This window comes from Neomonachus schauinslandi, chromosome 1, assembly GCF_002201575.2.
Source record: "Neomonachus schauinslandi chromosome 1, ASM220157v2, whole genome shotgun sequence".
NCBI classification, from domain to species: Eukaryota; Metazoa; Chordata; class Mammalia; order Carnivora; family Phocidae; genus Neomonachus; species Neomonachus schauinslandi.
Genome location: NC_058403.1, coordinates 30,995,925 through 31,009,593, shown reverse-complemented (window position 1 = coordinate 31,009,593; position 13,669 = coordinate 30,995,925). Strand labels below are relative to the sequence as shown.

General features: G+C 36.2%; 1 protein-coding gene across 5 annotated transcripts in view; it reads left to right on the top strand.

The window, feature by feature from the left end:
• The window catches only part of ROBO1 (roundabout guidance receptor 1), a 967,818-nt gene that overhangs the window by 891,242 nt on the left and 62,907 nt on the right, over positions 1–13,669 (top strand). For all 5 annotated transcript variants that reach the window (XM_044919565.1, XM_021679301.1, XM_021679299.1 and 2 more), the window contains exons 10-14: positions 5,292–5,497; positions 7,033–7,114; positions 7,285–7,453; positions 7,541–7,707; positions 13,260–13,381. In XM_044919565.1, coding sequence (XP_044775500.1) covers positions 5,292–5,497; positions 7,033–7,114; positions 7,285–7,453; positions 7,541–7,707; positions 13,260–13,381 — 746 coding nt within the window. The remainder of the gene's footprint in view (positions 1–5,291; positions 5,498–7,032; positions 7,115–7,284; positions 7,454–7,540; positions 7,708–13,259; positions 13,382–13,669) is intronic.

Sequence of the window (13,669 nt, the reverse complement as noted above, 5' to 3'; positions counted from 1 at the left end):
AATAAAAACCAGGTTTACTTCTTCTTTCCAATATTTATACTTTTTATTTCTCTTACTTGTCCTGCACTATCTGTGATCTCTAACGATTAGAATTGGTTATAGTGGAAATATTTGTCTTGATCCTAACCTCAGGGGAAAAGTAAGTGTAATGTTAGCAAAGATTTTAAAGACAGAATTTTGAAATTAAAAAAAAAATTCTGGAGGAAATTTTTAATACATGAATCTGATTATTTTGTTTCTTAGTGCTCTCAGGATAAAGTTTATATTTCTCAATATGTTTTACAATTTATGATATGACCGCTGCAGGCTCAGCTCTGAATACTATATTTGCTTACATGCCCTCATTTTATTGTGTTTGCTATGCTCTTCTTTTATCTGAAGACTTCTGAGCATGCTGTTTCTACTGACGTGAAATTTCACTTACTTTAAGAAGCATTCCCTCCCTTCTCAAATATGAGCATTCTCCACCCTGCCATCTATAGAAAGATCACATCCTATACTTTTCTGTGTTCTCTATTTATTTTCTTGTATTCTTCATTGGACATTAAGTTCCATGATTGCATGTGTCCAATAAACACATACTCAGTATCAGACTACCAAAGTCTGACACATGGGACATACTCAATAGATAATTTTTGAATGAATGGATGAAACGTGGATGGAATAAACAGCTAACAGTTAAGTCAGAATTCAAAATTATGACTGTCTCATTCAAAAGCCCCAACTCTTACCTCTGTCTATAATACATATTATATATTACTGGCTCCAATTAGTGAGAATGACCTAAAATGTTTTTACAATTTCTTACATATATTAAAGCTATTAAATGATGGCTGTGAAGACCATGTAATGAATTTGATAATGATCAGTATAATCAATATATAAAAGTGGAACACAGAATTTCACAACAATTTATAATTGCAACTTTACAAGACAACTTTATATATACAGCAACTTGTGTATACAGGTGTACATGAAAAATGGCCAAAGAAAACTATGGTAAAATATTTTCAAGTATTTCTTATTATTCTAATTAATAATTGAAAGCCAAGCTTCATACATACCATCTGATACTGCATTGTCATAAATTGCTATATTTGTGAGCATAGATCAAGGATAGCAATTTTTGCTAAACTAACACAAAACCAAACACCTAACATTTAAATGTCCTAATTCATTTTACAGTCTCTGGGGAGATCTGAGATGGTTTTGTGTTTGCTGTGGTGGTACTGTATTTTTAGTTTTGTTTTCTTTCTTTTGGAATTCATTGATATTGTACACACAACTCTGATGTGTACACACATTGTACACACAACATTGATGTGTACACACAACAAGCATGTACTCATTCTTCACAGGTAAACTAGTATTGCTGTGAGTGCTAGCACCCTCAGCTTTTGCACATTATCAAGTCAAGTCAAGAGGATAGCTTGCAGTCAGAATACTTTCTGGATGCTATTTGACTTTAGCTTCTTGACCTTGCTTTATTGTTTGCAAACAGAACAAAGACAAAGACAGAATAAAACACAAGGCACGGAATATGGTGGAGTAGCAGCTGTCTTTGAAATGTTGTGTTTTGTAGCTGTGGCCTACCCCAAATAGCATTTGACCCAGGAACATAGAAATTCATATCACCTATTTAATTGAAAATGTTTCTTTTCTTTATTACTAGAATGTAAGAAAATTAGTTAATGATTGCCTAATACTGTATAAAATTTAAAATCACTTGCATTCATCTTTCAAAAGTTATTGACATACAATGAAATGAGTGTTAACTTTTATTCAGAAAAGAGAGACCTGACAATTACCAACTAGTCGATTTGGACACGTGACTTGTACTTCCCTAACTAACTCAGAAGTTTGTAAAATACGTTTGAGAACTGATAGCAATTGTGATACGTAATTCTGATATCTGTTTGTCTATAAATATGAGCTTTTCATCCTTAAACCGGTCAATGTGTATATGTTATTTTGTTTTTTTTCACTTAAAATTATATTATGAATGTATTTATATATATTAACATAGTCTTCGTGATTATCGCTTTTGAGGTAACAAAATATGACTTTTGATGATATGCTCTCATTTTTTTTTAGGATCTTTATATATTTCATGAATGTGAGGAAAAGACAGGAAAGTTCCCTAAACTCTGCTGTAATGGGTTACACCACCTGAGGCACTGTCTACACCAGCACCACTAACACAGCTAACACCACTATACTGATACCCGTTAATACTAGGTTACAGTTACTCAGTGTTTCCTTTGAGTCAGGCACTAATGCTAAGAACTGTTCACATATCAACAATTTTAAATTCCACAACATCTCATTTTACAGATAAGGAAATGGAGGCAGAGATTGGTGAAAAAGTATGCCCAAAGCATGCAGATCATAAGCAGCAGAACTGAGATTTACAACAAAAGTTTGTACTGTCCAGGATGGTGGCCAGCTGCCACGTGAGATTATTTAAATTAGAATTTCAATTACTTAAAATTTATTAAAATTATACATCCTGTTCCTCAATCACACTAGCCAGATTCAGATGCTCAGTATCCACTGGACGGCATTGGCTTCTGTGTTGGATATCACAGTTATGGAACGTTTTCATTTTAGGGGCACATCTTTCTCCAAGATGCACTTACGCACTTTGTTAAAATTCATTCTAATAATGATAATACATTCTAATGATACCAGTAAAATTTTAGACCCTAAATTTGAGGTTCTTCTCATAAATCCTAAATTTAGGCTTGACTCAGAAATGTACTACACTCTTTAGTTTGTGAAAATGTAAATATTTTATCAGTATTTTATTCTACCCTGTAGAAACAAACAACAAAATGTTTCATTTTTTTCTACCTAAAAACATGAAATTGCTTTAATGAACTCCTTCAGCTCTGGTTTACCTATCAGTTTTTACAGAAAAGGGTAAGCGGCAATATCACAATTCATACACATGTCTAGCTTTTTGCAATTAGCAAAGCACCTTCATATCTATTATTGCATTTAAATCTTCATAGCAATCCCTTGAGCTGGCTAAACATTATTATCTTCCGATTACAGATAAAAAAAAACAAAACAAAACAAAACTGAGGCTTAGAGAATTTAAGGAAGCAGCCCAAAGACACAGGACAGATGAAGATGATAATCAACCCTACTCCTCTTCTCTTGCCTTATTTTTGTGAACTACCCAGTGTAAACCAGGAAGAAATAAATGACAGTGGAACAGCATGATTAAACTGGGTTGGGATAGGATGGGGAGGTGTGAATGATGCTAAATATGATGCAAACATCAAAGCACTGTAAAGATCAGAAAACTGAATAAAACCCCAGATACTGGATTGTTTCTAAATGTAACAAGACTACCAAATGTAAGCCATTCTGTTACTGGATTTAATTATAATCCTTTATAAAGAAACACTGTTACTAATTTAATTAATGTCTATAAATAAATATTCATTCATTCTTACGATCAAGGGAACGCAGGTAGAATCTTCTAAAACCCCAAAGCAATAAAACACTTTGATTCTTTTTTTCACACTTATCAGGTGGGGCCTCTAATTTGATTTTAGTCAATCTCAACAGAAAACATAGAAAAGATTAAACAATTCTAAACAAAGGAATCATTGACTTATATTTGTTATCCATGGAGTATCTGAAACACTCCTGCCAGGTTACAAACTCCAGCCTTCTAACATGTCTCCCTGGTATTTGCAAATTTCATACCAGTAATCAAGCATGGGAGAGAATCAGAAGGGTGGAGTGAAAATGCAGTTGCTGATTTCACTCTGTTGCTTTCTTGTTTTTGCTTAAGTTGAATGCACAAAACTAATAATTATTGCATGGTAAATGAGGAACAAATTGAAGTGTGACTCCAGCTTGTGAAAATCTTTGGAGCATAAAACTTTGAACATGACACATCTCGCTTTGCAAATTGTTGCATCCAAAATTTACTCTGGCAACTAGTTTCTTTTAACCAGGCAACTTCTTAAACTTGTCTTTTATATATTTGTGACTTAAAAATTTGTAACTAATATTTGGAATTTTAAAGCTTGATAACGAAAAAATTCTTAAACTTCATTTTTAATTTTTACTCATTTAAAAAAGCATCGCATCTGTGGAGTTTCACTGAAGTTGATCTGTCAGGGGCTGAGAACTGAGAACAACTCTCCAATGCAAGTTGTTTTAGTTACACTCCAGGTGTTTTAGATTTTTCTCTAAATAATGGCTTTCTTGTCTGAGATAAAGTTTTTAGGTTTTAGGCTTCTCATATAATAATAAGAATAATTTTAATTTATATATTATAAAAATGCCTTCCATTGTTTCCTTCCATAGTACATTAAAACTATTAAGGTACTAGAATTTGTGAAAGTGTTTTCTGATCCCTGTAATTCCAGCACGGAAGTATATTTCCTAGGTTAGGACATGAACTTGAGTTATATTTTTGGATTAGCCCAACAATGTATTTGAACAGTTTTCTAGTTTTTCCTGAATTCACTGGGATTGGGAAATTTTTACCCACGTAATTCTGTTAATAGAATTCCAAGACAGAAAGAGCTCAGTCATATTGAATTGTAAATTCTAAAAGTCCAAAGCCCCTTTTTGAATCCAAAATTGTCAGCCATGCTGGTACGATACCGTAATTTTTTTCTGCTGGATACAAAACAGTTATCGGATATCAAGTTGGCTTTCGTTCATTTATGAAAATGTGTCTCATAAGTTTCCTTGGGGTAGGTGGTTTTTTGGTTGTCGTTGTGTTTGATTTTTACATATTTTAAAGTTTAAAAAGTAGACGTTCCACTTCTCACCACTAGACATCTACTTCACCATCCACAATTTTTTTTTTTTTAAGATTTATTTATTTGACAGAGCGAGAGAGAGAGAGAGCACAAGCAGGGGGAGCGGGAGAGGGAGAAGCAGACTGCCCACCGAGCAGGGAGCCCGATGCGGGGCTCGATCGTGACCCCAACCGCAGGCAGATGCTTAACCGACTGAGCCACCCAGGTGCCCCACCATCCACAATTCTTGTTTCCTCCTAGGACTCTTAAGTTAAAAAGGTCCCTTGATGGGGAGGCAAGCTCAGTCAGGGCTTGGTCATTTGAAAGGAACACATGGTATCTCATTTTAACATCCTGAATCAGGGCATCGTATAAATGCATTCTGAATAAGGCACGTCTCCTACTTCAATTACTTGTTTAATTAGTTTGTTTCAAAGCCTAGAGCAACTGCTGTTGCTTGGATGATTAGCAAATTGCTTCCAGTTGTAGAAATCTATTTCCTGTTGTTTCTTTTGGTAGTGATTGCAGACCGGCCTCCCCCCATCATTCGGCAAGGTCCTGGGAATCAGACTGTGGCAGTGGATGGTACTGTAGTGCTCAGCTGTGTGGCCACAGGCAGTCCGGTACCCACGATTCTGTGGAGAAAGGATGGAGTCCTTGTGTCAACCCAAGATTCTCGAATCAAGCAGCTGGAGACAGGAGTGCTACAGATCCGATACGCTAAGGTAACTTGAAATGACACCCTGGCTTCCCCATTTTGCTCCATTTTGTGTTTGCCTCCAGCAACCAGGGCTGAAGTCTCAAATTTTAGAACCAATGAAATGCTAGCTAACGGTATTGATATATTTTTAACAGAGGCTTTATTCTTTCAGACATTCCGCTGTGTATATTTAAGATGATTCGACTCATAACTTAGCTCCTAGCAAGTAATTTAAGGTTTTAGATGAAGGAGAAAAAAAAGTTTTTTGAGAACTGTTGAGGAAAGTAGGTGGGGATTTGTGGGAGAAAAAATACCTTCCAGGTAGTGGTATGATGCACTCATTCCATAAAAGCATTTTTCAAAGAGATTTTTCCAGTCCCATGTTATCGACAATGCCCTTGGATGGGTCTTCTGTTGTGATGAATATTTGGTTCAACATTTTGCAAGTACAGAATACTGTATATGCAAGCAAAAACCAGATAGCAATGTACATGCCGAGTGTACAGTGCAAATCAGGATGTTAAATGATGAAAAGCCCATAAGTTTGTGAGAACAATTTAGGGATTTACCTTCCCAGGGCATCACATCCTATACCTGTTCTTTCAGGACTGTGTTGTTTTGTTTTGATTTTTCCTTTTCTTTTAGGTCAAGATCAGACAGGCTCACAAGGCATATGAAAGAATAGCTTTGACAGCAATAAACATAAATTTCAATCGCTTCACTGCCTATTGTGGGTGGCTTCTTGGGAGTTTTGGATCAGCATAACAGTTCATTGTACATGCCATGAAAGTTAATATGTTGTAGTTCTTTGTGACAATGATTGCAATTTTGTTATTACGGTTGCCAGAGCGAGATGGCAACATTCTTGCTTTATCAAATATTACTTGAAGATCGCGTTGTTACCTTAGGCAGAGGTGTATGGGTTCATTATGCTGATGATGATTTTAAAGCTGAACATGTGACCCCTGTTTGTTTTCTGGCATTCGGTCTTTAGAAGGGAGAGAGAACCTTCATTCCAGCTGAGGTTTGACTTATTAAACAGGTAAAAAAAAAAAATAAAAAGGGGAAAAAAAAGTGAATACTTTGAGAAGAAATCATTTTTGTGTTTATCCTTTTTTTTCTGTAATATCTGTTTATCTCAGATATCCATATGCATGTAACTCATAAAATAGGAAATAGCAAGAATAGTCATTGGCTAAATTTTATCAGCCTTACTGTGTGACATTAAATATGAAGATATAAGTTAGTAATAAAGATTAGCCCTTTGAATTTGAATACCTCATTGTTTATTGTCCCTGATGCTAAAAATAATGCTATGGTAAAGCATTAAATATTATATTTTATTATACAATTAAGATAACCATATAGATTTTTTTCCATATTCCTGCAATATTTTCCTTCATATTCAATAAAAATATATTCAATTAAGAGAATGTTTCTGGTTATTGAATTTTAATGCAGTTATCCATATTCATGGGACATATACAAAACTATAATTGCTTTTCCAGCCCGTTAAGCTCTCGATTGTTCCAAATATTTATTTTCCGTCTATCTTCTCAGCTGGGTGACACAGGTCGGTACACCTGCATTGCATCGACCCCCAGTGGTGAAGCAACATGGAGTGCTTACATTGAAGTCCAAGGTAAATTAGCTAGCATTTTTAACTTAAAGCTTAACTTGTGGTAGTTTACTTGCTGGTAAATGGATGAAGTAGATGGCCTGATGTCTGAGTAGATATATAATGGTGCAATCTACCTTTCTGTGCTTATCTGTATATGTGTAAATGTCTTTCCTCTTTATCCCCTTTATTAGAATTTGGAGTTCCAGTTCAGCCTCCGAGACCCACTGACCCAAATTTAATCCCTAGTGCCCCCTCAAAACCCGAAGTTACAGATGTCAGCAGAAATACAGTAACATTGTCATGGCAACCAAATTTGAATTCGGGTGCAACTCCAACATCTTATATTATAGAAGCCTTCAGGTAGAGTAAAGCTGATGTTTCCTAGTTGGTTTGTTGTTTCAATTTGCCATTACATACACATGTTCTAACTTGTGTATCTATCCTTAGCCATGCATCTGGTAGCAGTTGGCAGACTGTAGCCGAGAACGTGAAAACAGAAACATTTGCCATTAAAGGACTCAAACCTAATGCAATTTACCTTTTCCTTGTGAGGGCAGCAAATGCGTATGGAATTAGTGATCCGAGCCAGATATCAGACCCAGTGAAAACGCAAGGTAAATACTGATTTACTCAACCTTGTGACACCTACTTATTCTTAGGTGTTATACTTTCACAAGTCAGTGATTTGTACTGCATATGTGCTGATTGTGTATGTAAGACCGATCTGTCCTTCCAGGAGCTCCATTAATTTTTAATACACAAACGCAATGTCTGCAAACTTTATTGTTTTCTGGACTAACCAAGGTAAGATTAATAACAAAGGGCAGTGTCTCTCATTTTATAAAATCACAATCCAATCAGACAAAAATAGTGTGTATTTTGTATTATGTTTGGTTTCTCCCCCTACGAAGCATGGGAAAAAATACTTTACGTTGGTATATTGTTTGGTCTGTCTTTCATTGTCAATTTTATGAGCCATGATATATTAAACTTTTAAATGCAAGTCGTTATATTTTGGTCCAAGCTGGATTAAAGAAACAGAGAAAAGGAAAAATGAATATGTGGAGCAAATTAGAAATTTGCTCACTTGAGCCACATTCTGGATATACTGCTTTTTATTGTCCTTTGTGAATAAAAATTATATTTAGATTTCAACAGATGACCTTCTATCTGCCACCATGCCGCATTTATTATTTTAAAGCTTTAATAGGAGTGAAATTCACATATTGAATAAAAAGGTGATTTGAATCCATCTTTACCCTTTTTTTTAACATATTGTCATTGTCACAAAAATGTTTGTTCTTATATTAATAGAAAAAGAAAATTCTAGATGGTAGTGATTTTCTTAACATTCAGAGGAATCGTAATATCTCAGTCTTGAGTTTACCTTTCCAAAGGAAAAAAAAAAAACGTAACTTAGTTATAGTGATAGTAACAATTGTGCACACAAGGACTGAAAGGCTTAAACTATTTTTTACTGGTTTTAGAGAGGGTCTGCCAGCCATTTTGCTTGTTTTGTCTTCTGTGATGAGTGTATAAAGAATCTTTCTGGAAGGACCTTTTGCTTCAGAATTCACACAGAAAGCAAACGGAGTTGTAGAACATGTCCATGTTTGTCTCCTGCTGTGTGAATTCAACACACCGAAGTGCCTATATTTGCTATTATGAGTCACCTCATCAGGAACGCTAATATTCTTGGAGCCTGCCTTAATGCAGTTTGAGGTTTTCAATATTAGATATGCATTTGTAAAGAATGCAGGCACAATGACAGCTGTAAAGTGAATTTAAATTTTTGTCCCGAGGACAGGGGTCTCTACCTAGGAGACTCCTCCGTTTTGATTGACTGCTATTCTGTTATATACTCCTATGAATGATTTTGTAGTCTACGCCCTCATTTGTAAATAAGGAGGTAGTTCACACTTAATCTGAAAATTAATTTAAGTCTTTTTACATTTTAACTGACTTACCTTTATACGTGAATAGCTAGTGGAGCAACCTAAGTGAAATAAACTCATGTCATTTGGAAGAAGGGAAATATGGTGAAATAGGCCTGCCATTTTGAAATCAAAGGATTTTTAATCTCACCTCCTGAACCTATGAGCTATGTAGCCCTGAGCAAGTTAGTTTGTCCTGAGCTTCAGTTTCATCCCTTATATAAAATGGGGCTAAAAATAGGCACTCCACAGGTTTGGACAGGGATTAATTAATTTATGAGTGTATAAGACTCAGATTTCTGTTTTCTGCCATAAGAATTTGTTATTGGACTCATGTTTCTTTGGACTAAAAATAAAGGGAGTTGATAAACTTTGCAGCTATCATGAAACTGAGAAAGACAGGCTGAGGAATGAGAGCATCGGAATTAAATCTATCTCAATAGACAGAAAGGATGGGTCAGCACTAAGATTAAATTAATGGAGCAAATTCAAAAGTGTGCCACTTAAACTTAAGGTTTAAAACTTAACTGTGGAAGGATAGACTAAGGATACCAGGCTTAAAGGGGGAGTACATGTGTGTGTCAGGGTGCTGGGGGCACACAGATCTCAGTATTTGAAGTCAACTAAAGCACTCATTTGAGCCAACTGAGTGATGTCATTGCCAAAAGAACAAATACGGTCTTAGCTGGCATTAGCAGAATTATGTCTGGATCAAGTAATCCCCTCCCTTTACTCTGAACTGGTCAGGTTATGAATGGAATAATGTGCTCTTTTCTGAACACTACATTTTCAGGTAGACTTTTAAGAGGAGGACAAGGAGGTTAGTTGGCAGAGCTGCACCGAAGGCTGAAAATCACATCACTGGAAAAGAAATTCAGGGGTCTTGGCATGTTTTCCCCCCAAAATAAGAAAGTTAGAGTAGACATGACATTTTTTTTTCCTTAACATTTTAAGAGACCATCATGTGAAAAGGGTATGCGTATTTTAATCCCAGACAACAAAACAGGACCAAGGAGTAGAAGTAACATCGAGGAAGATTTCATCATCTAGTTCTTGGGCTGCTCTTGAAGATACTGTGAAGCTCAGCTGAAGGTTAGGCTAATACCAGATGTAGCAGGAACTTCGGGAGAAACCTGGAAGAAAGTACAGAACGTTTGTGTAGTAAGGATAAGGGGAAGAGCCAGGGGTGGAGGGCATTCAGGAGAGACTTATTGGAAATGGATTCATAAGAGAGCAGCCATAATTTCTATAACCATTTCTGTAACATGGCTGCAAAAAAAAAAAAAAAAAAAAAAGTCTTCCCCAAGTAGAGATTCCTATGAAGGAGCTGGGTCAGATTTAAAGGTACAAGGCAGTTTCCAGTTCAGAACTCAGGTAGACCCATGTCACAGCTGAGTTAGAGCCTTGTCATAGGGTAATCGCGATGTTTTCCCCCAAAAAAGATTCAATAATGCAAAGAAGATGACATGAGTCGTGGGCAAGTAGGGGTGTGTTGGCCATCGCTGGGATGGTGGGGTTGTTGCTGCTGGAACTACTGTGTTTCTCCCCCGTGTCCTACATGCATAGCGTTCTGAGCCCTATCCTTGAAGACACAGAATGCACAGCGTATGTATCATATAGGTAATAAGAACCCAGTAAATAATGAAGTGGGTCCTGCATAAGCTCTTTTCAGAAACTGTATAGGGAATTCCAACACTGGGGAAGCAGCCGGGTAGAATTACAGTCTAAAATTTCCTCCAGGTTAATTCCGAGAATGTTCGGAAGGATCTTTTACATAAGAATACTTTTTTTTTTTTTCCAAGAGGAGGAAAAGGACAAGAACAATAAAAGGACCAATTCGTAAACTTTTCAATGTTATTAAGTATTACTTTTCATTTTTCTCTCTGATGGGCCATTTTCTGAATATTCTAGGCTGCTGTTGCCAAAATGGTTACACCAGGCAAGGGAGTTTCGTAGTTTACATGAAGGGATTGACTGACAAGTTTATCTCAAAGCAAAGAAATTAGAGATTGTGATGAAAATCATAGTAGTTACCATTTAAAATGGTTATTTACATGTTTGTGGTTACTTCCTGAAAGGCAGAAGATTCCCGAGGAGAGAAGCTTACATATGAGAGAACATGTGTTTTCATACAGTAATTCCCTTTCACTCAACCAATGTTTATTAAGCACATTCTAAATGTATGGCACAGGGCTAGGTGTTCTGGGTTCACAAAGATCAACCCAGTCCCTGCTTTCAAGACAAGGGCTTCATATGACTTACAAAATGCAGTTCTCACAGCAACTCTCAGAAATATCTGCCATTAATATTGCCATTTGCCAGGTGAGAAAACAGAAAAATAGTGAGGTTAGGAAACCTACCCCATGCTTCATGGCTGATGAGTTGCTGAGTTGGGGTGCAAACCCAACTCTGTCTTATTGCAAGGACTTCATGCTTACTCCAGAGATAGATGGTAGCTGGAATCATCAGAGCAATAGAAACCAGTAGGGAAGGAGGAACATTGGAGTTGGGAGCCTGACGGGCAAGTGCTTTCTGTCTCTAGGCTGTGATAATAGGTTGCCTGAGGGCCAGTGTTAGCCAAGGATATTTGTGAGGGATGCTAAAGTATGAGAAGCCAAAATTATCTGTTGTTTTTGTCATTTTGCTTATTTATAAGCTTAATTGATGGGTACAGTATATATGTACAGTCAAGGGTATTATATTTAAGAGTGTTAAATAGCACTCTTGATCTGTCTTCTATTTGCCTGACTTCTGTGGAGTCCCTCAAACCTGAACAACCTCATTTTTTTTTGTTTGTTCCAAGTTTTTAATTTAAATTCTAGTTAGTTAATATATAGCATAATATTGGACAGCCTCATTTTAATAAAAAAATTTTTGCTTCTTGTTTAGAATATCTTTAAAGATACTTATTCAGAAAACTAAAATTCTCATTTCTGCTGTTTATGGGATGGTAAATACTCTAGAATATATATGCCAACATATAATACTCTGAGAAAGAATTCTGGCCACAAAAATCTCTTTATTTTCTTCCCTACTTCACCCGGTGTTCCCTTTTATTATTTATTTTTCTTTTAAGATTTTATTTATTTATTTGAGAGAGAGAGGAGCAGAGGGAGAGGGACAAGCAGCCTCTGTGCTGAGCGCGGAGGCCGACGCAGGGCTCAATCCCATGACCCTGAGATCATGACCTGAACTGAAATCAAGAGTTGGATACTTAACCAACTGAGCCACCCCAAAAGCACCCCGCTCCTTTTATTATTGTAAGCAAAGCAAGATATCTGTATTTAGAAAACCTCCTTAGAAATGGGCAATTTTTACTGAGTACAGACTTTAGAATTTTAACAAATCCCCTCCTTATTGGGGGAAAAAAGTGCAACATAGGAACACTAGTAATAGTTTAATTCTTACCTTGTTATTGGTCTCCTTTCTTAAATTTTGGTGTTCTTGAGATTAAGAACTTTTTATTTAACCTTCTTTACAGTGATATAATAACTGAACTAAAAAAGCAAACCATTAAATAGATGGTTAGGTGCTCTCTTCTCATCAGATTTATTTTGTTATTCTATTCTGTTCTATTCTATTCTATTCTATTCTATTCTATTCTATTCTTTCGTTTTATTCCATCCCATTCCATTTTACTGGTGGCTTCTGTATCCCTCATCATAGCTACTACTAACTTACCATATACCTTATTTGGGAAGATATCTAAGTTCATCTTATAAGATGTAAGGTGTCTAATTTCTTTTTGTGCTTGCTTTTCACTTTTATATGTTTTCATTTTTTACATTAGTTATCCACTCTATTGCAATTTATGGCTCTTTTCTTTCTTGCGTAGTCAGGATCACTATCGAATTTTATAACAAACTCGGGGGATTGCACTCAGCTCCTCATCCTTGGTGAGAAAGCGATCGTTACATGGTAAGAGGCACCTTCAGATGCTGCTTTTTGCCATTGTTACCTTTGCTTCCTGCTCTTTCTTGCTTTCTACATGCCCTCTGCTTGTTCTCTCACTCTCTCTCTCTCTCACTCTCTCTCTGTATGTCCCCATCTTCCCTATGCTAATAAAAAATTTAAGTTGTTCCCATTTTATTCTGTATCACAGGTTGGCTTCCCAGTTGGAATGATTCTTCTTTTCTGAGAGTTGCTATGAATGCAAGGATTGTTTCACCATGCCTTCATTCAAGTCAGTTACATTGCATAGGATGGTAACACGTCTTCTTGGATTGTTGCAGATGTTCCCCCAACGAGTCAGGGAGTAGATCACAAGCAGGTCCAGAGAGAGCTGGGAAATGTTGTACTGCACCTCCACAACCCTACCATCCTTTCTTCCTCTTCAATCGAAGTGCACTGGACAGTGAGTCATTGTTGTTGCAATATTTGGTTTCAATTTCAATAAGCAGATGACTTCTGGGAGATCATTATATGAAAACAATATTTATGGAACAGATAGTTTATGTATATGTGTTGCCCGCTTGTCCACCAATGACAACTTTATAATGTAAGCATTGTTTATTATGGTAGCTGTGCTTTGGCTTTCAACAAAAAAAGTTTCATGTTGTGTGTATTTTCTATTATACAGCAATAGTAAACTTTACCATTACCAAAGGAAAGAAATACATAGTATTAATTATAAATATGTAAC